Here is a 27063-nt window from a genome sequence, read left to right on the forward strand (position 1 = left end):
CTTTTCAACAGCATTCGCCGAGGTCACATGACAACAAGCATTTAAAATTCTTGAAGACCAACATTTATTCTGTTATAAGTTCAATCATCAAATTGACGATAAATCTGAATCTTTATAGACTCTTATCCACAAGGGATAAATAACTTTTTTACCAGATCTCATTGCTAAGAAAATCCTCAAATTTAGCTCCTAAGATTGATCTTCATGTCTTTCTAGGATTTTGGACATGATATATATATATTATTTATTTTATATTTTAGTACTCTCTCTTCCATAATTTTAATGTATCTTCCTATTAAGCACATGTAATTAAGCCATGTATACAAAGATTTTATATTTTATGATTTTCTAATAGAATAAGTTTTAAGTTTGTCAAAAATGTTCTAATAGTTCTTAAGTCTTTATTTACGTAAATAACAATTATTTGAGATTCAGATTTGGCTGATGATGCTCTATAAGGGAGCGAAACATGTCCCATATAAAACTTTTTAACTAATGAAGTTATTTTAAATGTAACAACATTATAATGTATTGAACAGGTGGATTCATAATAAAATTTTATTATTGTATATCAACAGATTTCAATACGGATTAAAACATGAGATTAGTCACTTGCAAACTTCGACTATACATAATTTTGTCTTTGGTCCTAACGAGTGATAGACCTGTGCTGATAGTAAGACGTAATTCAGTACAGGTGATTGAATTTAGTGACAGTGATACTATAAGTTTCTTTTTACAAGCTACTGACACAGGTAGTTGAAATTAACAATGCCATTGAACTTAAGATTTATTTCCAGCCTCAAGACTGTGGTAAATAACTGATATAGTTAATATTTCTCGTATCGAACCCAGGACGGTTCTAGAAAAGACAGTGTTTCTTCATTTATCGAGAGGGGGAGTAAATTCCTCCCAGAATAAATTCTTTGATTTCATTTGTTTCTAATTCGGACTTGAACTGTGTGGAATGCTGTATTTCCTACGTCACGATTCCACCGAAATTTTCATCTTTAAGTTTGATAAAGTGACTTATTTATTTCCGTGGTTGAGACCTTACAGATGTAATTTTGAGTTCAGTTCATCAGCAATAACTGTGTTTATTAGTGGATCCCACCGTGAAGTCAAATGTGCAGACCACTACTAACCCTTATCTACTCTGTGCAGGCCAGTTTCTTAGGGTCTATTTCCTGTCCAGTGCCACATTACAACTAAAACTTCAGTTGCTCCTCGACCATCCGGACTTCGAGACACTCAGGTCCTTCCAGAGGTTCAAGACCAGCTCGGAAGATGGTGGCACCATAAGTAGACTTTCCGACCCACAATGCATCAGAGTCAATTCCACCCCAGGGAGAGGTATCCATTACAACTGAAGAGCTGAGGTGATGTTGAAACCTGATTTTCTTTCATGAATAAACTTAAAAAAAAAAAAAAAAAAAAACAGTTATTGCTCCATTATACATATTTGCTTCCCTCTCACCTGTAACCATTCAGATAGTGACCGGTCACCACCTGGGCCGAGTCTTACGTAGAGCTAGTCGGCAAATTAAGCTTTTACGGTTACAGTACTTACGGGCGGTAGATAGGATTCTCTTATGCTGTATTCCGCTGCTCGTGCTATCTTTTGTTTCTTTCTTGAGGTCCAGAGCTAGCACCAACGAATGGGAATGCCATGCCTGTGAATTCTAATTATCTTTGTCCATATGACTAGCGCGGTCAGTTCAGCAAAATAGCATGATCCCTGGACCAATAAATAAATTATTTTTTTGTTGAAAGGAAAATTGATTCCTGGACCAATAAATATATCATTTAAATGAATGAGTTAGGACACAAAACGAATGAGCAACATGAAGAAAACGACACTTAGTTAATTCAAACAAGTTCAGTGAGCAAAGACATCACACACAAAAGTGTTAGACAAACAAAACACATACGGAAGCACTGCAACGTAGCAGAAAAAATAGTTGTGAGGTAGTAAAGTATGTACCCATATTATTCTCTACAACTAAAATATTTTGTATTATTTCTTAATTTACTGCAGATTTTACACTTCATTTGAGTAAAAGCAATTATTATCTTCCATCTGGGACAAATATTACAGTGACATTTCCTAGATACCTTTGCTCTACATAACCATGTGTTTCTTAACAGTTTTCTTCTTCTTTTTCTATTTCTTCTTCTTCTCCTATAAACAGTATATAGAAATGAAAAGTCAAGGTTCAGACCCATGGCATAGGGGGTGAGAAATAAAGAAAGAAAATGTTGAAAATGACAGAGATTACGGATGAATGTGTGTGTATATTTCAGCATATCTCTCAACCAAACCTAGATACACATATTACTTAATATCTGGAAAAATTACTGTAGGGGCAAGAAACCCCTAGCACCCCTAAAGGAAGGGGTGAAATGTAAAAATACAAAAAACGGCCGATATTAGTAGCGAGTTCGTAGTCCTTGGGGTAGCTGAGATGAACTGTGACACTCTGGATGCCGTTTGAGCCAAAGTTCATTCCCAATTGGGATAGGGGTTATAAGGGGTGAAAGGGATCTTCAAAATAACCAGGATCATAGATGTATGTGTGCATATTCAAGCATAGCTCTCAACAAATATGATACTCATATGACTTACTGTTTGGGAAAGAAAACTGTTGGGTAAGACACCCCTACGGGCGGGGGTTGAAAGGGGGTGAAATATCAGAATAATAGAAAACGACCAATATTAATAGTGAAAACGATGAATGTTAATAAATATAGTTTTTCTTTTGCATTTAATGAAACGGTTTGGTGAAATCTAACATAGTTGAATTAATAAGTGCGGACAAAGCATCAGGAACCTGGTAGTGTTTAATAAAACTGAGGCAATATAAGCCTAGTATGTGCGACCACAAAAAAATCTATTGGACCATTAAACATGTGTGTGTACAAAGGCATTTATCTTAAATAAATGTCTGGGTTTTGTAAGTTTGTTTTGTTGTGCCATGTGTTCCTCCCAATTGGACAATGTTGTTGACTCACCAGTGCGAGTGCATTATTTACTGGATTATGAAGGTAGTTTGAAAAGTCCATGCAATGACCGAGAGATGGCACCACCGGCGCGTATAAAGGTCATATTTAGTTTTAGTAGCATCTCTTGAATGAACACACACCAAGTTTCAGCCATATTGGTCTATTTCTTTGTGTTTGGCATTCATGTGAATCAAGGAAGTCGAGTGATTTTCAAGAAATGGACGAAAAAGAATTTCGTGTGGTGATTAAACATTACTTTATGAAAGGCAAAACGCCTCAGGAGACTAAAGAGAAGCTTGATAAACATTATGGTAACTCTGCACCTTCGATTAGAACAGTTTATACGTGGTTTCAAAATTTTCGGCCTGGCCATATGGGCACAAGTGGCGCTGAACGTTCTGGACAGCCTGTGGAGGTTACTGTGCCGTTTCCATGTGGAACATGCGCCACAGCGCGAGTAAAAAACAACGAGCAGAGGTCCGGGAACATGGCGCCGGAACAGTCTAGGCGACAACTCGAATACAAACGTTGAATACGCGAAGATGTGATCGTGAAGAGAGAGACTTTGCTTTCATCTTTGAGTGGAAAGACATGTAAATATTTGTAAATAATGTTAGAATTAAGTTAAATGTAAAATGTAGAGTGTATAAAATAAGACGAAACCAAAGATCATAGATATAGGGTAATGTTATATAATGTTAAACATCGATAGTTGTTAATAAGGACGGTGGCGACATCTAGGTAATGATAGATGTAAGTAGGTACTTAAGATAAACTTCCACATCTAGTGTGTAATTCTGTATTCCATGTCTTGTTTTAAAACGAAAAGGAAGATATTAAAAGCCTGTTCATTGTTCATTGTTGTTGGTGTCGATGTAATGGTACTGTGAAATTGATACATGGAAGCTTAAGAAAAGTTGTTGCTAGATGAGCATATTATCAGTGTACATGAACCGAATCTGAAAGGAAGTTATTAGGTGGTATGTACGCCACGAATGAATGCAAACAGTGCTAAATAACAACGTAATACTCAGAATCGTACAAGGCAAAGCCATTACAAGGAAAGCAACACAATACGTAAAAGAAATTGTCTGTATCTTGCAAACATCTACATATAAGTGGAAGACTATGCATTGTTGGTTCAATAGTGATTATGTGTGTACTGAATAATCTAATGTTAGCCTTTTTCAGGTGTGATCTACATGAAAGTAAAATAATAGTGTCAGAGGGATATCCAAGAAATACAATTACAATGGAGAGCATGGAGAGCTAGATGAATAAAAGCATGTCCAGCTGAGATGATGGAGTGGTTACGAGGAAGGATAACTTAGGCCTAGTGCTTCCCAATACCAGGGCCATCCAAGTCAGTAATGTTACACTCTGTTTAATAATAATAATAATAATAATGCCTTCTGCATTTTATTTTATGCAGCATTTATTTGCAGTCTATTTTAGCTACTAGTATCTTCAATGTAGATAGTAGTGTATATACAGTACATGTCCTGAAGTAGTTCGTCAAGACGTAATAGTAATTAGACAATGAGCGACGTGATATTATGTTTGTTTTTTTTTTTTGCTAGGGGCTTTACGTCGCACCGACACAGATAGGTCTTATGGCGACGATGGGATAGGAAAGGCTTAGGAGTTGGAAGGAAGCAGCCGTGGCCTTAATTAAGGTACAGCCCCAGCATTTGCCTGGTGTGAATATGGGAAACCACGGAAAACCATTTTCAGGGCTGCCGATGGTGGGATGCGAACCTACTATCTCCCGGATGCAAGCTCACAGCCGCGCGCCTCTACGCACACGGCCAACTCGCCCGGTGATATTATGTTATTTGGCCTGTAGTAATTCATATACGCGTTTGGTGACACGGTATTCGAAATTCTATGATATGTGAGCGAACGACTTATGTCAGTAGGCGACTTCGGCATCGTTTATATTATGTTTTTGTATCGTGATTACTGAAAGGCACGAGCTTATGCATGCGTATGTAACAGGCATTAGCATTGGATCGGCATATTTATTGTGAAGTTAACATAGGTAACGCAGGTAAATGGATACGTGATGTAATATAAGCACGGAGACACCGAACGTTGCAAATTTCAGGATACGTTGTTCTTCGGATGATAATTGCAGCATGTTTACTATAATTACGAGTATGGTTATGAAGCAACGGCATATCGGGGTATCAATGAAGATGTTCTGCAGGTAAGTGATACAAATGCAGAGATGCCAACTTTCAAGAAAGGCAATTCGTAATGTAGCCGTTCGGGCACCAGCGGGGGGTGGGGCGTGACGGGCATGGCGGCCGTAGAATTTTCTTTTTTCGAGATCTTACTAACGTACATATCATTGAAAAATTAATGTACAACATACAATTCAACCAGATATTCAAAGACTGGCATATAAAGAGTGTATGATTCTTACCCGCTAAAGTAACAGGTGATCTGCAGTAAATACCTGAGGTAGGTTAAAGGATCATTTCTTTTGTTGAGTACTGTAGTTGCTGTTTGGTAAACGTACACTGGTGACATGCTATTCCGTTTGATATCGTGTGCTTCCTCTGCACTAACAGAGCATTTAACAGTTCGATGTTCAGGTTATGTAGCGCATACCTATCTACGAAATGCCACTGTAATATTTGTCCCAAATGGAACATAAACATTCCTTTTACACAAATGGAGTGAAAAATCTGCGGTAAATTAAGCAATACCGTCGTTACTAGAGAAATATGTATACGGTCTTACAGGATTTAGACAGGACTCACTTGTGTTGTGTTCCGCTTCCAGTGCCGTCTTTTGTTTCTTTCTTGAGGTCCAGGGCTAGCACTGACGAATGGGAGTGCTATGTCTGTGAATTCTCATTATCTTTGTCCATGTGACTAGCGCGGGCAGTTCAAACAGCAAAATAAATATATAACTTTTTTGTTGAAAGGAAAATAGCATGATCCCATGACCAATAAATATATCATTTATGAATGAGTTAGGGCACAAAACGAATGGGCAACATGAAGAAAACGACACCTAATTAATGTAAACAACTTCAGTGAGCAAAGACATCACACACGAAAGTGTTAGACAGACAAAACACATATGGAAGTGCTGCGACGTAGCAGAAAAAAATAGTTGTAAGGTTGTAAAGTATGTATCCATATCATTCTCTTCAAGTAAAACATTTCGTACTATTTCTTAATTTACCGCATATTTTCGAGTGTATTTGTGTAAAAAGCAATTATTATGTTCCATTTGGGACAAATATATATATTTTTTTTTTTGCTAGTTGCTTTACGCCGCACCAACACAGATAGGTCTTATGGTGACGATGGGATAGGAAAGGCCTAGGAGCTGGAAGGAAGTGGCCGTGGCCTTAATTAAGGTACAGCCCCAGCATTTGCCTGGTGTGAAAATGGGAAACCACAGAAAACCATCATCAGGGCTGCCGACAGTGGGGCTCGAACCCACGGTCTCCCGGATGCAAGCTCACAGCCGCGCGCCTCTACGCACACGGCCAACTCGCCCTGTGGGACAAATATTACAGTGACATTTCGTAGATAGGTATGCGCTACATAACCCGGTGTTCATATTAGCACAGAACTCAGTCTTGTTCTTCGTCACCATACGCAACTGAAAATTTGCGGCTACACACATTACAAAAACACGCGTGAATGAGATTTTGAGGAACGCAATAAACAGGGCCATTCTTTCGAGTATTGCTCCCTAAATTTTTGAACTACTTTTGGTTTATTACTAGCGTCACTAATCACTGTAACGTCCTGCACAATAAATTGCATCATTATTTCAAACCTTTTGCATTTTGTAACACATGATTAGCATATATCCTACAAGAGCAATATATGTAAATTTGGCAACTAAAATCGCAATAAATATTTCAACAGTCACGCACGCAGTATCCACAATGAAACAGAGTTTCTCACCACTTCGCCGCCAAAACAAAGGCAAAACAACTCGCATATTTGAATGGAAGTCTGGTCATGTGACGAAGACAACAGCTCCGCAAAATATACCACTTCACAGGTGCCGATTTCTCCGGTAATGGAAGCACACACTGAGTTTGGCGCGAGAAAAATCTAAATATTCTCAAATGACGGACAGGTAAGGGGTATAAATGATTACTGAGAAATCCTAAAATAATATTCAGAGAATTAAAGCTGTAATGGCATTCCTTGTCTATACTTTTGAACACTTCATACACTTAGATTTGAAAATCAACAAATATCGTAATTTGAGGTGTGTGATTCATAAAGGCGTAATTGTGATGGGTAATTCGTAATTATTACGATTGAATCGTAATAGTTGGCATCTCTGCAAATGTAGTGAAGTTATAAGAAATGATACTAATGTGAGTCGACGTGAAATAAATAATGATAACAATGATGTGAATACCAAGTATATTAGGTGCCTGCGATGGTGATAGTTATTGTGTTGATAAATAAAATAGTGTGGGAGTGATATCGTGATATGCTATTGATGCGTGGGTGAGCTCACGTGAGGTTTCGTGATTGAAATAGTGAAAAGTGCTGCGCCAAGAGAATTATACAATAAGTTGAGATGTGATAGTGAAAATTCGTCCTAAATTCGTTACATAGAACGTGCTATTTAACTGTGTTATGTTACTGTGAAGTTGAATAAAGTATATGGAGGTGTGATGTTCATGTACAAGCTAATGCTGAGATTGTAATACCCATGTATAAGTGAATGTTAAGGTTGTAATATTCATACATGAGTGAATGCTAAGACTGTTATGTTCATATGTAAGCGTAGGCTAAGATGGTGATGCTGTTGATTATTAATTGCGATGTGATGTCGGCCATTGTTGTTCAATCAATTATCACGACACTCGGAGGCCATATTCGGAATTTACGTTCGGTTATTAGGATTTTCAGTTGATACGATGGCGATACGCTTGCGGCGTGTAGAAAGCTTGCCACGCACATAACTACGAGGACACATGCCATGATATCGGTTAGGTTAGGTGTTTTACTTCATGGACATAGTTAAGTTTAAGTAGTAGATATATCATGTGTTTTATTGACATTTGAGTGTACATATTTCTTGTTCTTACATGTGTTGTTTCTTATTATTCATTTTTATGCAGTAGCATAAGTATGTGCGAGGATGGGTGCGTAGCTATTGTTGCGTCCAGACGAGCCTCATCAAGACGGCATAAGTTAGTTAGAATGGTGATGATTATTGATTGATTTTAGTTAGGATAGGTATCACATAAAAAAGGCATTATTATTAGCTGGACTTGACGCAAATGGGATTAAACTTCTCCTATTGTAAACCTGGTATCAATCAAAACAAAAAAAAACAAAAAAAGGGTACCCAAAACAATGATAGTAGAAGAAAAGAATATGATCATGCAGGTGATACATTCAAACAGAACAGGTTCAAAACAAGATCTCGGAAATAATTATTAATTTCAAGGTTCAGGTGTATTAATGAATAAATGTACACTGGTGTTCGTAATTATGAATAGCTCTTGGAAAATGATGATTGATTAATTCAAATTCACTGCATTACGTTGAAATAGGTCTAAATTAATTGAATTACATCAACCATTTTTGTGTCATTATCAATGATTCCAAATATCTGAAATTAGGATCACGCCTTGGTTTCGTCTTAGTTAGGTAGGATCACTTAAATTAATAAATAGAATTCAATCCAGAATATCTCCATCCTTTCATTATACAATAGATGTAAACAACCTTACCTGTAAATTTAATGGAAACTTCAAGGTCATATTGAAGTGTGAGTAACTCTAACCCAAAACAAAGTCGTGGTCGTTGCATACATAATACCAATCATAAGAGTAGATAATGCAAACTGAATAGCAATGGATTGAAAACCTCAAGACAGAAATTCAGAAACTTGGCCGCCCGATAGGATTCCAAATCCGATTTCCACCACAGATGTGACACGTATTCATCTGAACACAATAGCTAGCTGCGGCACACACAAAGACCTGCGACTCTCTGAAATAGCCCCACAACAAGAAGAACCTGTTAAGACCCCTGAGTGCAGAGTGCTCCCAGTGCTAACCCACGGGGCAGACAAGGGAGGTCACATTACAAATGCAGAAATCATTGATCAAATCCATGATATGGTGATGGATGACAGAAGAGTTAAGGTGTGTGAGATTGCTAGTGCTGTGGGCATCTCGACTGAACGGGCACATAATATTTTGCATAAACATTTGGACATGAGAAAGCTATCCGCAAGATGGGTGCCAAGATTGCTCATGCTTGACCAAAAGCGGAATCGTGTGAAGTGTTGCAAGGATGGTTTGCAGCTGTCCCAGAAGAATCCGGAGGACTTTAAGCGTCGTTTCGTCACTGTGGATGAAACATGGATACATTACTATACTCCTGAGACCAAACAACAATCTAAACAATGGGTTACCAAGGGGGAATCTGCACCAAAAAAGGCGAAGACCATTCCTTCGGCTGGAAAGCTTATGGTGACTGTCTTTTGGGATTTGCAAGGGATAATCCTCATCGACTATCTGGAAAAGGGTAAAACTATTACAGGTGCATATTATTCATTGTTATTGGACCATTTGAAAACCGAGCTGCAAGAAAAATGCCTACGATTGGCCCACAAGAAAAGTCCTTTCTTATCACGACAACGCACCAGCACACACCTCAGCAGTTTTGGTCGTAAAATTAATGGAAACTGGATTCCAACTCATTTCACATCCCCCCTATTCTCCACACTTGGCTCCCTCGGACTACTATTTGTTCCCCAATTTGAAGAAATGGCTGGCGGGATTTTCACACCAGACGAATGCTGGGGCTGTACCTTAATTAAAGCCATGGCCGTTTCCTTCCCATTCCTAGGCCTTTCCTGTCCCATCATCGCCATAAGACCTGTCTGTGTCGGTGCGACGTAAAGCAAATAGCAAAAAAAAATATATATATATAATAATAAAAAATAATAATAATAATAATGTTTGCCAGTGTACAGCATTGACCTCTGAGTTTTCCAAGTGCATTACATGAATAAATGCACCTTGTTGGATACATTTCGGAAACAGTTTTTCCATGGCATTTGAAAGGTCTGAACTGCAAATCAAGCTGATTACATGCATTAATGTGTCGTAGAATATTTGTGATGCAGCAAGTGTTGGCATTTCTTAATTAAGAGTTGGTGGCTGTTAATTCAAAATATCATTATTCAAAGTCCAAATTTTTGGGTCCCAACGACTTTGAATTAATGAGATTTTACTGTACATCTATCACGGTTACCCTGAAGGGAAGAGAAAAAGAATCACATTGAAATTAATGTATGTCAAACTTTGACAAACCTGTACAATAGTGTAGTTCTCCTTGTCCTTCTTCTTCACACTTACGATGGCATCGCCCGGTTTCTTGTTCAACTTTCGACTCTTCATTGCTTGATTGAGGAACTTCATCACTGCCTGCAACATCACAGGAACAATTGAGATGTCATGCCACATAACTTAACATTGAACTGGAACTTGGCAGGTGCACGCACAATGGGGGGCATCTATCAAGGATTAACATAAATAATCAACAGAACAACTTTAATGGAGTTGCAGACATTAGCTAAAATATCTATGTTCAATAATAATTGCATATGCAGAGATGTCAACTCTCAAGAAAGACAATTGATAATGCGGCCGATAGAGTGTGTGTAAGAGAGATATCAATAACTCAGACATTAATGAAAATTCAACAAACAACATACAATTCAATAAAAAAGTTGAAAAGTGGCTGGAATTGATAAGATTTCTGGGGATGTACTAAATACGAAAGATTGGGATATAGTACCATACCTGATTATTGTTTGCGTGAAGGAGCTATACAAATGAATGAAGAGTTGCTATAGTAGCCGTTGTGTACAAAGGAAAGGGTGACAGGCATAAAGCTGAAAATGACAGGCCAGACAGTTTGACATGCATTGCATGTAAGCTTTGGGAGAGCATTCTTTCTGATTATATTAGACATGTTTGCAAAATGAATAACTGGTTCGATAGAAGGCAGTTTGGGTTTAGGAAAGGTTATTCCACTGAAGCTCAGTTAGTAGGATTCCAGCAATATATGGCAGATATCTTCTATGCAGGAGGTCAAATGGACTGTATTGTGATTGACCTGTCTGAGGCACTTGATAGGGTGGATCATGGGAGACTACTGGCAAAAAAGAGTGCAACTGGACTATAAAAAAGAGTTACTGAATGCGTTGCTATATTTTTAGAAAATTCAGAGACTGAGAGTAGACGAGGCTTTAGCTGACCCTGTAATAATTGAGGGGGAATTCCTCAAGGCAGTATTATTGGTCCTTTATGTTTTCTTATATATATATATATATATATATATATCAATGATATGAGTAAAGAAGTGGAATCAAAGCTTTTAGCCAATGATGTTATTCTGTATTTATCAATAAATAAGTTACAAGACTGTGAGCAACTGCAAAATGACCTGGATAATCTTGTGAAATGGACAGCAGGCAATGGTATGATGATAAACAGGTTAAAAGTCAGGTTGTGAGTTTCACAAATAGGAGAAAGTCCTCTCAGCTTTTAGCTCAGGGGCTCATAACTTGGGAGCGTGGGTTTGCGACCACGGGGCCCTCAGCAGAGTAGTGGCAATGCTTCTAATTCCTTGTGTCAGGCTCCTCACCTTCATCTATTCTATCCAACCTCCCCTGGTCAACTCTTGTTCGTTTCCGACTCCGACAGTATTAGAGCACTCGAGGCCTGCGGAGTCTTTCATTTTCATGCCCTTCGTGGCCCTTGCCTTTCTTTGGCTGATATCTTCATTTTTCGAAGTGTTGGATCCCTTCCATTTTTTTCTCTCTGATTATTGTTATATAGAGGATGGTTGCCTAGTTGTACTTCCTCTTAAAACAATCACCACCACCTCTCAGTTTTAATTACTGCGTTGATGGGTTGAAAGTTCCTTATGGGGATCATTGCAAGTACCTAGGTATTAATATAAGGAAAGAACTTCATTGGAGTAATCACATAAATGGGATTGTATATAAAGGGTAGAGATCTCTGCATATGGTTATGAGGATGTTTAGCGGTTGTAGTAAGGATGTAAAGGAGAGGGCTTATAAGTCTCTGGTAAGATCCCAACTAGAGTTTAGATCCAGTGTATGGGACCCTCACGAGGATTACTTCATTCAAGAACTGTAAAAAAACCACAGAAAAGCAGCTCAATATGTTCTGGGCAATTTCCGACATGACATTTGTAGAGAAATAAGTTTGAATGGTGTCTTTTAAAGTAGCAAAGATCACAATAATATAAAAGTTGGAATTCAAGAGGACAAATTATGGCAAATATTTGTTTATAGGAAGGGGAGTTAGAGATTGGAATAACTTACCAATTGTGATGTTCAATGAATTTTCAATTTCTTTGCAATCATTTAACAAAAGGCTAGGAAAACAACCGATAGGAAATCTGCCTACTGGGTGACTGCCCTAAATGCAGATCAGTAGTGATTGATCGATGTTTATTTTTTTAACGGGCAAAATGAGTTGGTCTCGCCACACGATGATACTTGTTGGTGTTTATTTTGTTTTATTTTGTGTTGGAAGTAAATTCAAATAGTGAAACTTATGGTAAATCTCTTATTGGTGGAGTAAGGAAAAGTTGATGATGATGATGATGATGATGATGATGTGTGTTGTTGTTTGGAGGGGTCTAACAGCTAGGTCATTGAGCCGTAATGGTACGAGGTGCAGCAACAAAATTAAAATACTTCAAAATGTATCCGACTAGAATCTATATAAAATGATGACAAAAAAGATTATGAAACCAAAACAATCAGTGATCCATTTCACAATGACTTACTTACTGGGATGACGCTTATATTCTTAACCCATTGCCTTGCAATGATGGAAATATCCGTCATTGTCCGCAGGTTGCCATAAATGCAATGACGGAAATTTCAGTCCACCCTCTTTATTGCTTTGTTGAGGTTTCCAAGGATACATATCGATATTTCTTTACGATCCCAACATGTCTACGAGATGTTGGTAATCGTATTTCAGCTATCTTTGCCCTTCAGCTATGTATTTTGCCACCAAAGAGTCTAAATACGATCGAGTAAATTGCCGCGTAAAGCTTTAGTGAAGGTAAAGTCAGCACCATAGCCGAGTCGGATGAAGCTCGAATATTACGTTTTTTGAAGGAAAGCGATGTCGGTGACGGTTTTCCCGATGAAAGTGATACTGAATTACCTTCAAGTGACAATAGAATTAGTAATTCCAAAGAATTAGATGAGATTATTGAAGAAAATGAAGACGGGGACGCAGGTGGGCGTGTGCGTAACCTAGAAAACTGAACGTGTACACAAACAGACAATGTACCAAATCAAATGTGGTGTAATCTTCTTGCTACCACGAGTTCAGTTCTCCAAGCCCCATAGTTTTTCTTCTGCTGAAAGAAGGTATTGATCCAGTTTGTCAGTCTTGTATTTATTATTATTATTGTTATTATTATTATTATTATTATTATTAGCGTATTCTCCCAATAATGGAAGACGTTAAGCAAACAACTCAATCAAGCTTTCTTTGGGTTCTTCTTGTTCTTCCAATAGGCTTTCATTCTCTCTGAGAAGGCTTGTTTACGTTCTTCCGACCATTTTGGTCTGCACTGTTTTTGCTTTGGTTGCTCTGATGTAACTTCCCACTTGTTGACTTTGTGTCTGAAGATGTCTCTTTCTAAAATGTCTGTTGCACATATGTTTGCATTTTTGAGGTCCTTTCGAAGTTCGTCCAGCCAAGGTGTTGAATTCTTAAATGAGCTAACATAATTTGTTATTCTTTTTTGACAGTCGATTTTCTGGTAATCTTGTGAGGTGTCCAGAGAATTTCATTCGTCTTTTCTTAATGTCAATTTCAATGTTTGAAACTTTTTCTGTTGTTTTGATTGATTGTAGCCTGTAACCATCTTGGGTATATCTTGCTCCTAGGATTTTCCTGATGATCTTCATCTCTTGCTTTTTTATTTCTTCTAATTCTTGTTTACTGTTAAGTGACAATGTTTCACTTGCGTAAAGGACTGTTGGTTTTATGACTGTGTTGTAATGCCGAATGTTTGTCTGTCTTGACATGCATTTTTTGTTGTAGATGTCTTGAACTAACCCTAATGCCTTCTTGACTTTTTGGAGACGGTTTTGCTGTGAGATCTTCTCAAGGCCTGTCGGTTCGATGAATTCTCCGAGGTATTTAAAGTACGAGACCCGGTCGATTTTACCGTATTTTGTTCTCAGGCTCGTGATATCTGTCTTTGAACAGAAGAATTTAGTTTTCTCAAATGAAATCTGTAGTCCCACTTTTTCTGCAGATTCCTTAAGTATCTCAAGCTGCTTGATGGCAGTCTCCTCATCCTCTCTTAAAATCGCCAGATCGTCCGCAAATGCAAGGTATGGTGCGCAGAGGTTGTTTTTGGGAAAGCCCAATCGGATCGGTTTCCAAAATTCAAGTTTCTTGAGTTCCTTCTCCCATTCTTCCATAACCTTGTCTAGGACGACGTTGAACAGAATAGGAGAGAGTCCATCACCTTGTCTCACACCTGTTTGAATGTCGAAGGGTTCTGAAATTTCTCCCATAAATTTCACTTTAGATTTTGTGCCCGTTAGTGTTTGTCTTATGAGTTCTAGGGTTTTGGGATCTAGTCCTCTCTCTTCTAGAATTTGGAATAGTGAGGGTCTGTCTATCGAATCATATGCGTTTTTGAAATCTACAAATGTGCATACTGTAGGCTTTTGTCTGAGGGCTCGTAGTTTAAGTACGGTTTTGAGGTTGAAAATTTGTTCTGGGCATGACCTGTTTGGTCTGAATCCTGCTTGAAATTCCGATAATTTGGGTTCTAATTGTTGTTGTATTCTATGCAAGAGACAGGCTGATAGTATTTTGAATGTGACTGATACAAGTGAGATTCCTCTGTAATTGTTTACGTCTAACTTGCTGCCTTTTTTATGTAGTGGATGGATTAGAGCAATCTTCCAGTCATCCGGGAGCTTTTCGGTTTGCTAAATGTTTTGGATTATTTGTGTAATTTCTCTGAGTGAATTGGGCCTAAATTTTTCAGAAGTTCAGCTACAATTCCGTCTTCCCCTGATGCTTTGTTGTCTTTAAGTTTCTTGATATGTGAATAAATTTCTTTTGAGTTGGTGGTGACGAATTTTCCGGTATGATTTCTGGCTGTACTTTCGGGAATCTCTTTTTGGGTTCTGGACAATTTAAAAGCTGTGAAAAATATGTAGCTAATTCTTGGCAGTTTTCCTTATTTGTTAAGGCTAGTTTACCATCGTGCTTCCGAAAGCAAAGGTTCTGTGGGGAATATCCTTAATTTGGTTCACAAAGGTCTTGTAGAAATCGTGTGTGTTGTAATTTTTGAAGTTGTCTTCAATTGACCTCAGTTGGACATTGACGTATTTCCGTTTATTTTGTCTTAAAATCTTGGATACATGCTTGCGAACTTCAAAGAATTTCTTCTGTGTTTCTTCTGATTTGTTACAATTGTAGTTTTGAAACGCCTTTTTCCTTTCTTCTAGTGCAGTCTCACATTCTTGATTCCACCAAGGATGTTTTGGTTTCTTGCGAAGAGGGATTAGGTCCTTCGCCGTTTCGATGATTTTAGTCTGGAAATTCTCCCAGCTCTCTGCAGGTCGTTTTTCCCATTCCTCTGAAATTTTGGAGTCCTTGATTTTGCGCAGATCAAATTTTGGAATCACCGATGTTTTCCTGTTGAATTTCCCTTTGGGTGTGAATTTAATTTTGATTCTGCTTAAATAATGATCCGAATCGATGTTAGCACCTCTGCGCACTTGCACATCATGAATTTCCTTTTGGTAATCATAAGATATTGCCACATGATCAATCTGAAATTCTCCTACATGATGGATGGGTGATCGCCAAGTTTTTTGCTTTTTGGGATTCTTCCGGAGTGATGTTGACATATTATTATTATTATTATTATTATTATTATTATTATTATTATTATTATTATTATTATTGTTATTATTATTTTGTTATGCCTGACTAATGAGCACAGTTAAACTTATTTAGCTGATGTTGTTGCCTTTTCCTTCTCCCAAAATCTCTTCATCTTCTCACTGTGGCTTTTCTTGCGAGGTCTGCTATGACTGCAGAGGAAAAAATCCCAAGGGAAAGAACAGGGGTGAATCCTGCTATGAATGTGATAAGTGTAAGGCGGCACTGCATGCATGTGAGTATTTTAAGATCTACCACACTGTGTTGAACTATTGTTAGAATGTGAACTGTGTTTCAGTGTGCTAACTTGCTGTAGCAAAAGTGTTCTCTTTTAAGCCAGATTAAATCGCAATCAATGTATATTTATTTTCAAGAAAAATTGCTGTTCAATGGGTTAAGGGCTCCAAAATCCAGATCATCAGCCCCTTACAATAGTACTAATCCCTAGTAAACCAGGGCCATGGTCTTCTTCCTACAGTGGTACTATTCACAGGCAATGCAGACTTGTGGTGTTCCTTGCACGGTGGTATTTATCATAGATAATACAGACTTGGTATGTCACACATAATGGTACCATTCACAGGTGACATGGATCCATGGTGTTCCTCACATAAGGGTACTACTCACAACCAAAGTACACACATGGTGTTCCTCACATTGTGGGACTAATTTCGGGCACTCGATATATCCATGGTGTTTGTCACATAGAGGTACTAAGCACTGGCCACATGTACTCATGGTGTGGCTTACATAGTGGTACTAATCATAGGCAATGTAGACCCACAGCATATCACACATTATGGTATCCCCTTAGTCAACACAGATCCATGGTGTTTTGCACATAAGGATATTACTCTCAGGCAACACAGGAACATGGTGTTCCTCACATAGTGGTATTAATCATGGGCGATGTACAAACCCGTGGTGTTCGTCACATTGTGATACTGAAATGTCGTGTGGCCTCCGGAGAGGCCTGGTGCAGGTCCTATGATTTGACGCCTGTAGGCAACCTGCACGTCGTAATGAAGATGAAATGATGATCAAGATGGCACATACACCCAGTCCCCGTGCCAGGGGAATTAACCTATTATGGTTAAAATTCCCGACCCCGCCAGGAATCAAACCCGGGACCCCAGTGACCAAAGGCCAGCACGCTAACCATTTAGCCATGGGGCCGGACATTGTGGTACTAATCACAGGCAACGTAGCCCCAAGGTGTTCCCCACAGGGTGGTACTGATCACAAGTAACGTCGACCAATGGTGTTCTTCACGTGATGGTACTAATCACAAGTAGTCTTGTGGTTCAAATGTTATCATCCCTTGGTTTTCCCTTACGACAGGCAGGGTGTACCATAGGTGTACCTGGCACACTACCCAAATTTATTTTCTGAGTTAAATAGCAGGCAAGGTAATGAATGAGCAAGAATGGAGCCTTACCAGCCTGATGTCAGTCGTCTTGGGAGTAGTAGTTCATTCATGCTCTACAGAATCAATTATTCCTGTAAATCCTTTGCAGGTGGTGCCCAATTACATTATTTATATTTTATTCCAGTTACCATTTCGTGTTTCAATTCGGCCAAGTGGTTGCAAGTGCTGAAGATAACCAGTCTTTGATTGTACATCATCTAGTTGGGGGTGGTATCTGTGGTTTCCATTTGTTTCCCTTTTTAATTTAATTTGTTTCCCTGAATTACCATTTCCTGGTGAATAATGCTAAAATTTCGGTATTAAAAAAATGGTGGAAAGTGTTCTGTAGATTCAGTCATCATGTCAAAGTACGAATGTATAATTGGTCTCCGATTAATATTACGTATCGGAATTGTACTTGAAGGTCCTTGGTCAAAGTTACTCATGTCAGTTCTTCCATCAGCTGTTTTGTTCTCCGGGGCACTTGAGTTGCTCTTGCACCGAGAGGTCTTACTACTTCAATTTCCGTCTTCGGACTCTTCAAACGAAAAATCACTTTCATCTACATCCGTGGAGTCCAAGAATGAAGCAATCTATTGCTCACTGACTCTCTTCTTACTAACCATGTCGTAAAATAGCTACATAAATCACAAAAAGCTTGTCTCAAAACTCCCGACGCACGCTTGACTGAACATGATAGTCTCTCACAGCTTGTAAAAAGCCAGGGATTCCTCTTTCAGCCAGACCTAAAAGTGTTGTTTACTGCCATCTGTAGAGATTTTTGATTACTATTTGCGCCAATAACGGTAGATTTCTAACAGGTTAATGCACATTAAGTGCCACTCACGGACAACATGTTATGGGATTTAACACATTAAAATCCGCCCTCTAAGATTTAAGGTAAAGCCCCAGCACTTGCCTGATGTGAAAATGGGAAACCAAGGGAAACCATCTTCAGGGCTAAGAGTTCGAACCAACTATCTCTTGAATGAAAGATGATACACGTGACCCAAATCGCGCCGCCTCTTGTTCAGTCTATGTTGGTTATTAAATTTTTGTTAGTGACCTACCATGCGCTGCTCACTTACTCCCGGTTGAAATGCTCTTCTCGTCTTCCTAGTCCGCAAGGAGGACTTAAAATAAAAACACTTGGGATACAAAAATGTATTTACTGAACAGTATATGAAATTTAAACAATACTTCAAACACCACAATAATTTTTAAAGAGCAACTTGTTAGTTTTCCACACACGTATTTTTGTAAACAGTCAATACCTGGAAAGAAGAATGTCCCTCTTATCAAGTGAAAAGGTCTCAACTGAAAGGTTCTACTTTGTACTATAACTGTGAAAAAATAATTTCAAAATGAAGTTAACTACATTCAACTTATTAACTAATACTTACACTTGGATATGAGCCCATAACATTCTCTACAATGAGCTGGAATTCTGGATCACCTGAATTTTCTGAAAGAAAGAAAGAAAAAAGATGTGCAAGATTTAATCAACAATAATGAAAATCCACAGTCTGTTTCCAGTCATTCGACCGGGTCAGGAATGGAATGAATGAAGCCTCCATCCAGCAGCAAGGATAGGAATTGTGTTGGCTGTTGAAGCCTGTCGCACTCTTCTGGGGTAATAATCAGAATTCTTGACATTACAGTACTAATAATTGGAAAAACAAGTACAAGATCAGAGTGTAACAAATATAATAACATTTTCAGCAGCAATCGTCAAAATTTATCTGTACGGATGTCACAGCACTTAAAATTTGACTAAGAACCTACAGCCTGAAATTTATTACAAATACAGGATACGCACAAATGATTGGAGCGGTTTAAGAAATTCCTGTTTGTTTATTATTTGTTGTAACAGTACAAAATTATATAGACAGACAGAAAAACTCACAAAGTTTTTTTTATGAGCCTTCAACTGCTCGATATGTGCTCCATGCATGACTCCACACACATCAACTCTATAGTCAAGTTCGTCCCACACCCGACGTAACATGTCGCTGTCAATTTGACCAAAGATGTTGATGCTGAGGGCCCGCAGTTCTGTTAGATCAGCTGGTAATGATGGCATAAAAACTGCATCCTTAACATAACCCCATACGGAGAAGTTGCAAGGGGCGAGGTCAGGAGAACGTGGAGGCCATGACATGAGGGCATGATCTTCATTCCCAAAAGGACCGATCCATCTTTCTGGAAGTCTGCTGTTCAGAAAGTCAAGAATATCAACATGGAAATGAGGTGGAGTACCATCCTGTTGGTAAATGAAGTTCATGCTATCGGTCTCCAACTGTGGCATGAGCCTATTCTCCAGTATATTCAGGTAGATGTGCCCTGTAATGGATTGTTCAGCAAAGAAGAAGGGACCATACACCTTAAACATGGAGATGGCACATGAAACACTGAGCTTGGGACAGTCACGAACGTGCCATGACCTCCATGCTCTCCTGACCCCATCCCTGGCAATTTCTTCGTATGGGCTTATGTGAAAGATGCCGTTTTTACGCCAACATTACTGGCTGATCTAACAGAACTGCAGGCCCGCATCATCAACGCCTTTGGTCAAACTGACAGCGACATGCTACGCCGGGTGTGGGACGAACTTGACTATAGAGTTGATGTATGTAGAGTCACTCATGGGGCACATATCGAGCACCTGTAGGCTCATAAAAAACTGATTTTTTTTCTGTCTGTCTATATAATTTCATAATGTTACAACAAATAATAAACAGGAATTTTTTGAAACCACTCCAATCATTTGTGTGCACTTATACATGTCCCCTCCTGAACAACCCATGCAGATCACAAGATGTTTTCACAGGAAATAGCAAGGCCATCAAAGCTGCAGTTTTTTGAAAACGCTGACTGGATATGGAAATGAATTGAATAATGTTACATGCCAGTCCTATCATAGCCCCCTTCAGCGTTTTCCGGAAGGGATGAGTAAGCCAACTCAGGGACCTTCCAATCAGACTGAGGACATGTTGTGGACTCTCCTCTATTGTTACCTTTGTCTAGTGTCCCCGTGCACCTTCCAGAATGTGCAATGAGAAAGTTCCGCCTCTAGCCGAGCCCTGAAGTTTCTAGTATTCAGTCATGAGGATATAAAAAGGAGACTAACTGCGAACAATCAATCAGTGTTGTAGTTCAGTATCGACTCAGATGACAGTAGTGATAGCTATCACCAAAGCCCCACCGGAGTCTGAATGAGGATTTATGTTGGGAGTGTGAAGTGAATAGGTGGACTGGGACAGCAATGCTAGCTGTCATCAGTGTCCCACAACAGCCTGAGTATATCCATGCTGGAGTACACATACTGTGTGTGTAACTACTGAGGACAGTAGACCATTGCAGGATCAGCATTAGGAACATCTGGTGCAAGCAGAATCAGAGCAGTGTTAATTTTCATTGTTGTGAGGGATAGTGTAGTGTAGTGTACTGTTAAGTTGCTGCTGTTATGTGACCGCAATTTAGTTGGCAGTGTTCAGCAGTAATCTGTGTCCAAGTAGAGCACGTAAGTGGCTGCCCACTGTCAGGAGGACAGAGACTTGTAAATGGACAGCAATTAGTGGAATCTGGCCATATATGCATGGTTGAATAAGATTGTGTGTATTCATTTTGGCCATCCTAGAATTAAATTACAGCGATGAAATAAAGTGTCGTACGGCGACGATGGGATAGGAAAGGCCTAGGAATTGGAAGGAAGTGGCTGTGGCCTTAATTAAGTTACAGCTCCGGCATTTGCCTGGTGTAAAAATGGTAAACCACGGAAAACCAGCAGCGGGGCTCGAACCCACTATCTCCTGATTACTGGATACTGGCCACACATAAGCGACTGCAGCTATCGAGCTCAGTAACTTCCTTCCTAACATCTTCATTTCTCACTCTGTCTTTCCTATCCTACTTCTTAGGAATTCCACCTCACTGGCTTGAATTCTACTCTCTTGCCTGCTAATCAAAGTCCAAGTCACAGCTGCATAAACCATTACATTACATTACATTACATTTTGTACATTATCTCTTTACTTTTCCTTGGTACTTCTTTGTTTCAAACAAGTTTTCTTACACTTTGGTAGAATGCATTGCCCAGCTGTACCCTCTCGCTAATCTCCATGTCCACCCTAGCATCCTGCATTAATTCACTTCCTAGGTATTTAAAGCTGTCCACAATTTCCAGACTTTTGACTTTCCAATTTTCACAGCGCCCTTTTCTAGCCTTTCCCCTCTCGACATCACCAAAGACTTGCTTTTATCTGTATGGATTTTCATGCCATACTTCTCAATTTTTTCGTTCAGTACATCTAGTTGTAGTTGCACTTCCTTGCTGTTCTGATGATGTTTGTTGTTTAAAGGGGCCTAACAGCTAGGCCATCGGCCCCTAATGGTACGAGATGTAACGAACTATATGTTAATTAAGATTTTGTAATATATCCACTGTTGATATAGATGTTGATTCCCATAGGGAATCTGAAATATTTGTTCCGAATGAGTCCAATGTCCAATAACAGACCATTTATATTGGTATTATATATCCACTGACGGGAAATTAAAATAAATGATGATGAAAAATTATTATGAGATTAAAATCAGTGGATCTAATTTGCAATGCCTTATTATCTAACAAAATTATAGAAAAAAAAAGATTTCAATGGAATAAGGCATTGCCTTGAAGTACAGAGATATATATCATTCAAATTAGAAGTTAAAATAATTCATTAAAATACGCAAACGCGAACTAAAATAGAGCCAATGACATAAAAGCATAGTTAACCAAAAAATACACTAATACAAGATACATTATTACACACAATAAAAAAGGCCACTATCCCTCATAAAACGGAGGACGAGGTGTGCTGACTGCTCGTCATCTCGTAGGATGAGGGAAATGGCATTCGGGAGTCACAGACTATAACGCAGATCGGCCAAGTCGACTCACTCCGTAAGGACGTGTACCACGGTTAGATGAGCGCCGCAAACTACACACCAGGGGACGTTCATCCTTCAGTAGTTAGGAGGCGTTACAATGCCATGGCCAGTCCGAAAATGACAAAATATCACGGCTTCTCTCCGAGAAGCCCGAAATGAAGTCTTTGATACCTTCGTAGTTCCTTTTATCGCTCTCAGCTTATTTAGGAGAGTGGTGGCCTGCCACTCAATCTCCGAATAGGATATAACCAGATGTCTCTGCTGAGAGCGAATGTCACTGGCAGGAACCCTGTACGGCAACGAGGGTAAGGTGACAGCCTCCTTGGCAGCAATGTCAGCTAGGTTGTTTCCCCTCTACACCCACGTGGCTGGGGAGCCACATAAACATAATTCCGGTACCGGCATCCGAATACCCGGCCAACAGGTCCTCGCTACACTGCACCAGAGGGTGCTGAGGGAAACATGTATTTATAGATTGTAGCGTGCTCAAGAAGTCGGTACTATAACCTTTCAATGGATTCCGAGTCGAAGATGAAAGAGTCATTGAGGTTTATGATAGTATGAAAGCTGTTTGAAATCATGTGAAAGTATACGTCCAGTCAATTCACATCCAGATACATTGATAATTCAAAGTAACTCGCTCAACTGAGTGGTAAGCTTTAATAAAAATTAAATATATGAGAATTCATAAGCTGAGAACCCCTGTGGTGACTAACAAATTCACGTCCTGAAGTATAATATTGAAGTACAATCAACTACTGTTCAATGAAAAGGACTATATTTGACGGGAGAGTAAACTGATTTCTTATGCACGTTTAGTTCCGATAACAGTTTATACGACAGAGGCCGTGGACTGAATTAAATATTATGAATGATACATGTCAAATTCAACTTCATTTGCGCTAGTCATGCATTATTTGACTACTATGAACATCTACAAGGGATCGAGAGTTCATTTATGAAACGATCGATTAGGACACAATTGAAGAAAATGATGTGAACAATTAGGAGTATTCCATTGTTAGCATTCCCGATCGTGAGAGTAATTTATGTCAAGGAGAATGTTCCTCGAACGTCAGAAATATTAAAAAGGAGGTTATATGGCAATGATTGATTCTCAAGTATAAAAACACACACAATTATGTGAATAGGGTTTTGTTTTTATTAAAAAACAATGAGAGAAGGAGAATGAGCATCGACATTGACACACATACATGAATGAGATGAAAGCTGGTTGCAGACTGATTGAATCTATATAGTTACTATATGTTAATAAGAAAAGAAAATTGTAAAGATATAAAGCATAGCTTTTAATAGAAAAACAAAAAAGGCAAGTGTTGTATCAAAACATTGATATATCTATTTCGGTGTATAATACTGTACTAAGCGTATTATATAAGTTGCAGGTTTCATGATGTCAAGTTGGACGGAAAATTGTTATACCGAGACATCCGCCAGTATAATCATGCAGGCCTAAACCGGGTTGGAATCTCGGAGGGTCAGGAAGATGCGTTGAAACAAACAAAATTATAATATTCCAACGACCAGAATGATGGAGATGTGTCTTCAAGAATTCGTCGGATACGATGAGTACCAAAAACTTCTCCTTTTTCCATTCTGTTAGAATTGTACATTACGTAGATGTAGATTTTCTTTCACGTTTATGTGTGTGATGTGTTATATGTAAATACAACTTGAGCGACGCTATAAGATCTCTAAGCATCTTATGATATTCATGGAGTGCGATAATCCTAACAATATAATGACATGACATAATGACATACAGTAATTGGAATTGGAATTTATAATGTGCTATTTCATCTGGTTTCAAGAACACAACCATGGATTAAGATACAAGAATTTTACTAGGAATTAATTGATCATTTTCTGAAGTAGAGTCTTCCTAACTAATTTAACCTCTTAAGTGCTGAGTTACCTGTTGACTGTTTGGTACCTCAGTGCTGAGTTATCTTCCTATGTGAAAAATATTGTAGAAGCCTCAATTTTTAACTAATCAGTGGGGTGATTAGCTTAAAATGTTTATAAATGTTGGTTCTTTATAAATCTAAATGCAAATGGAAAATCCTACCCTTATGTTCAATATCATTTTGAAAGAAAAAATTACACTTTTTGTGCCCATTAGTACATCATACTGTACACAGTAAAGAGCCCAAAATAAAAGGACTTCCTCAAATCTGTAGGCAACTAATACATGTAACACCGTACAAGTACGTAAGTTGATATACTTTCTAAAACTGGAACATAGTAAGAGTTCATGTTTTCCACCGGCTGTTTGTGATGCCGATTTGTTCAACCAACTGCACCAACTCTACTGGCACAAAAGTTTTAGAAAAATCAATGATTTTGTGGTTGTCATTAAACACTACTTGGTTCCCAGAGTCTGCCACAGTTACCCGGTGGAGAAAAAATTATCCGCCCGCCATGAAAATAGTGATGAAATAGCTTTTGAACTCACCATGTTTTTCTTCTTTTGTTTAGGAGGCGGCTTCGTTTCTTTCTCACTTAAAATATTTTCGGCACTCTCTGTATCGCTCTCACTTCAAAAATCGCTTAACAATTCATTAAAATCATCTCCGTCATCACTTTCCGTTGTGGTTAGTAACTGAAAGATTCTTTGATCCAAAATAACATCGCTGCAAGAGCAACTGTAGCTTGTAGTTCTGCCACGTTTGCTTACATCATAGATGAATTCCGCAGACGTTTACAAAAAGCTCTGTAAGTTACTTCCCGAAGCTATAAGCCGTGATCAATTAGTTCTACGCAATGCCCAACAGATGGCAGAACATGCCAGAGATTGAATTGGCACTCGAGAGTGAACTGGGAAACTGAAGGAAATTAAAGTTCTTGTGCACCATCTATAGACGGGCGTAGCATTGCAGGAGCGCCCGCGTCAGCCCGTCTATAGGCGGGCATAGCACTCATCGGGTTAATATGCCAATTACTACGTGGTTAGTTCTTACTGGATTAATTGTACACTATTTATTATGTGTATCGAGAGGGGAAGTTTCCTTGTAAAGCAATGTTTCATATAATGCGAATGAGTCTTCATGAGAGAAACATTTTATTAAACTGCGTTGATGTAGATGGTGATGTTCAAATGTATTTGGAACTGAAATAGTCTTTTTCGACAATTTTGAGCTTGTGTATTTAAAGGAAGGATTCTGAATAAGCATGATGCGTGGATGAAATGATATGATATGGTTGAATGATAGGGTCGTTGAAGCAATTGAAATTATGTTATACGCGATGGTTATGTTGTAATATTTTGTTCGGAAATAAGCATTACTTGCAATGTAATGTCGTCTTCAAAGAATCCCAATAATGTTGATAGTGAAGGTAATGGAATAAATGCTCATCATGGGAATATTAAAATGATATGGAGGACTAGACAAGCGTTTAGAACTGAATAATTATGTTTCAAAGGTACTCTTTCCGAAGAATATTTTCTTATTGGACATGTGAGTCTCAATCTGAAACTAGCCTTCGAAATCCCTTAAGGGCAACGGCCTCCTGCTAAGCACGGCTTCGCTCGGATAAACTCGTTAGGTGAACAGTCCTAAAGATTGTGAAAGCATCATCATGTGGTGCACTTTTCTTGCCTGTTAGTGACACATATATTTCTAACCTATACATCTTGTCTGTAGTGTATTCTTGTTCATATACCTAAGCACATATAAAATTTTAATTTACATTTATACACTTAGAGGAGTTCTTCAAGGGTCTTCCATTCTTCTCTGTCTCTTGCTCTTCTTGTCCACTGTGCACCAGTCATTTTCTTGAATGAATCAGCCCATCGGATCCTCTGCCTTCTTAAGTTTCTCTTGCTGATTCTAGGATACAACAATATTAGTCTGTTCCAAGTTCGATGCTGATTTTGCTATCAACATGATGTCGTCTGCAAACTGCACGTGTGTCAGTCTTAGTCCATCTATGTTGATGCTATTTAGTTTCCCATTTCAGTTTCTTGAACTGGTTTTCTAGCAGGTATGTGAAGAGTTTCGGTGATAATGGGTCTCCCTGTTTCACACCTCTCCCTAGCTCAAAGCTCCTACCCGCCATCTCTGTGTCATTTTTGCCCGGCTGTTTTCGTAGATTTTTGCTAAAAGTCTGATATATCCTTTCTGAATGTTTTGGTTCTCTAGAGCTTGTAGGCTTTGTTGTAGTCTACAAATGCTATATACGCCTTAAAGTTGAATTCCTGCAGTTTTTCAGTGAGTTGGTTTACTGTTTGTAGGTGGTTCACCATGCTGAATCCTGATCTAATACCTGCTTGTTCCATAGACTGGTTCTCCTCAAGTGTCTTTGACATTCTCTTAGTTAGGATTTTTGTGAACAGTTTATATAGACTTGGCAGTAGATTTATCGGTCTATAGTTGTTGATGTCATCTTTTGCTCCATTTTTATGGAGTAGGATTAATGTACTTTGTTTCCATTCCTTTGGTACTTCCTTGGATTTGAGTATTGCAATGAACAGTTTAGCGATAGCTAGTATGAGTTCTTCACCTCCCCATCTTAATTCATTGCGGACCGTGGACGGCGTAAGACGTTTAATGTTCCGCGCGAAGCAATGCTATTTATATTCGTAATCTATGCATTCTTACACCTTAGTCAGCGTTACTGGTTGTAGCAGGAAGCTGGTTGACCTTTTTGAGATAACCCTCGCGTTGAGTGGGCAGCTGTTTTAGCGGGAATATCTCAGCACTTC

At 38.7% G+C, this 27063-nt stretch overlaps 1 protein-coding gene across 2 annotated transcripts in view; it reads right to left on the reverse strand.

The window, feature by feature from the left end:
• LOC136875964 (uncharacterized) overlaps positions 1–27063 on the reverse strand; it is a 672636-nt gene that overhangs the window by 316058 nt on the left and 329515 nt on the right. For both annotated transcript variants that reach the window (XM_068228419.1, XM_068228420.1), the window contains 2 exons: positions 18806–18867; positions 10331–10444 (listed from right to left, as the gene is read on the reverse strand). In XM_068228419.1, the coding sequence (XP_068084520.1) occupies positions 10331–10444; positions 18806–18867 (176 nt within the window). The remainder of the gene's footprint in view (positions 1–10330; positions 10445–18805; positions 18868–27063) is intronic.

The sequence above is a fragment of the Anabrus simplex genome, chromosome 6, assembly GCF_040414725.1.
Source record: "Anabrus simplex isolate iqAnaSimp1 chromosome 6, ASM4041472v1, whole genome shotgun sequence".
NCBI lineage: Eukaryota > Metazoa > Arthropoda > Insecta > Orthoptera > Tettigoniidae > Anabrus > Anabrus simplex.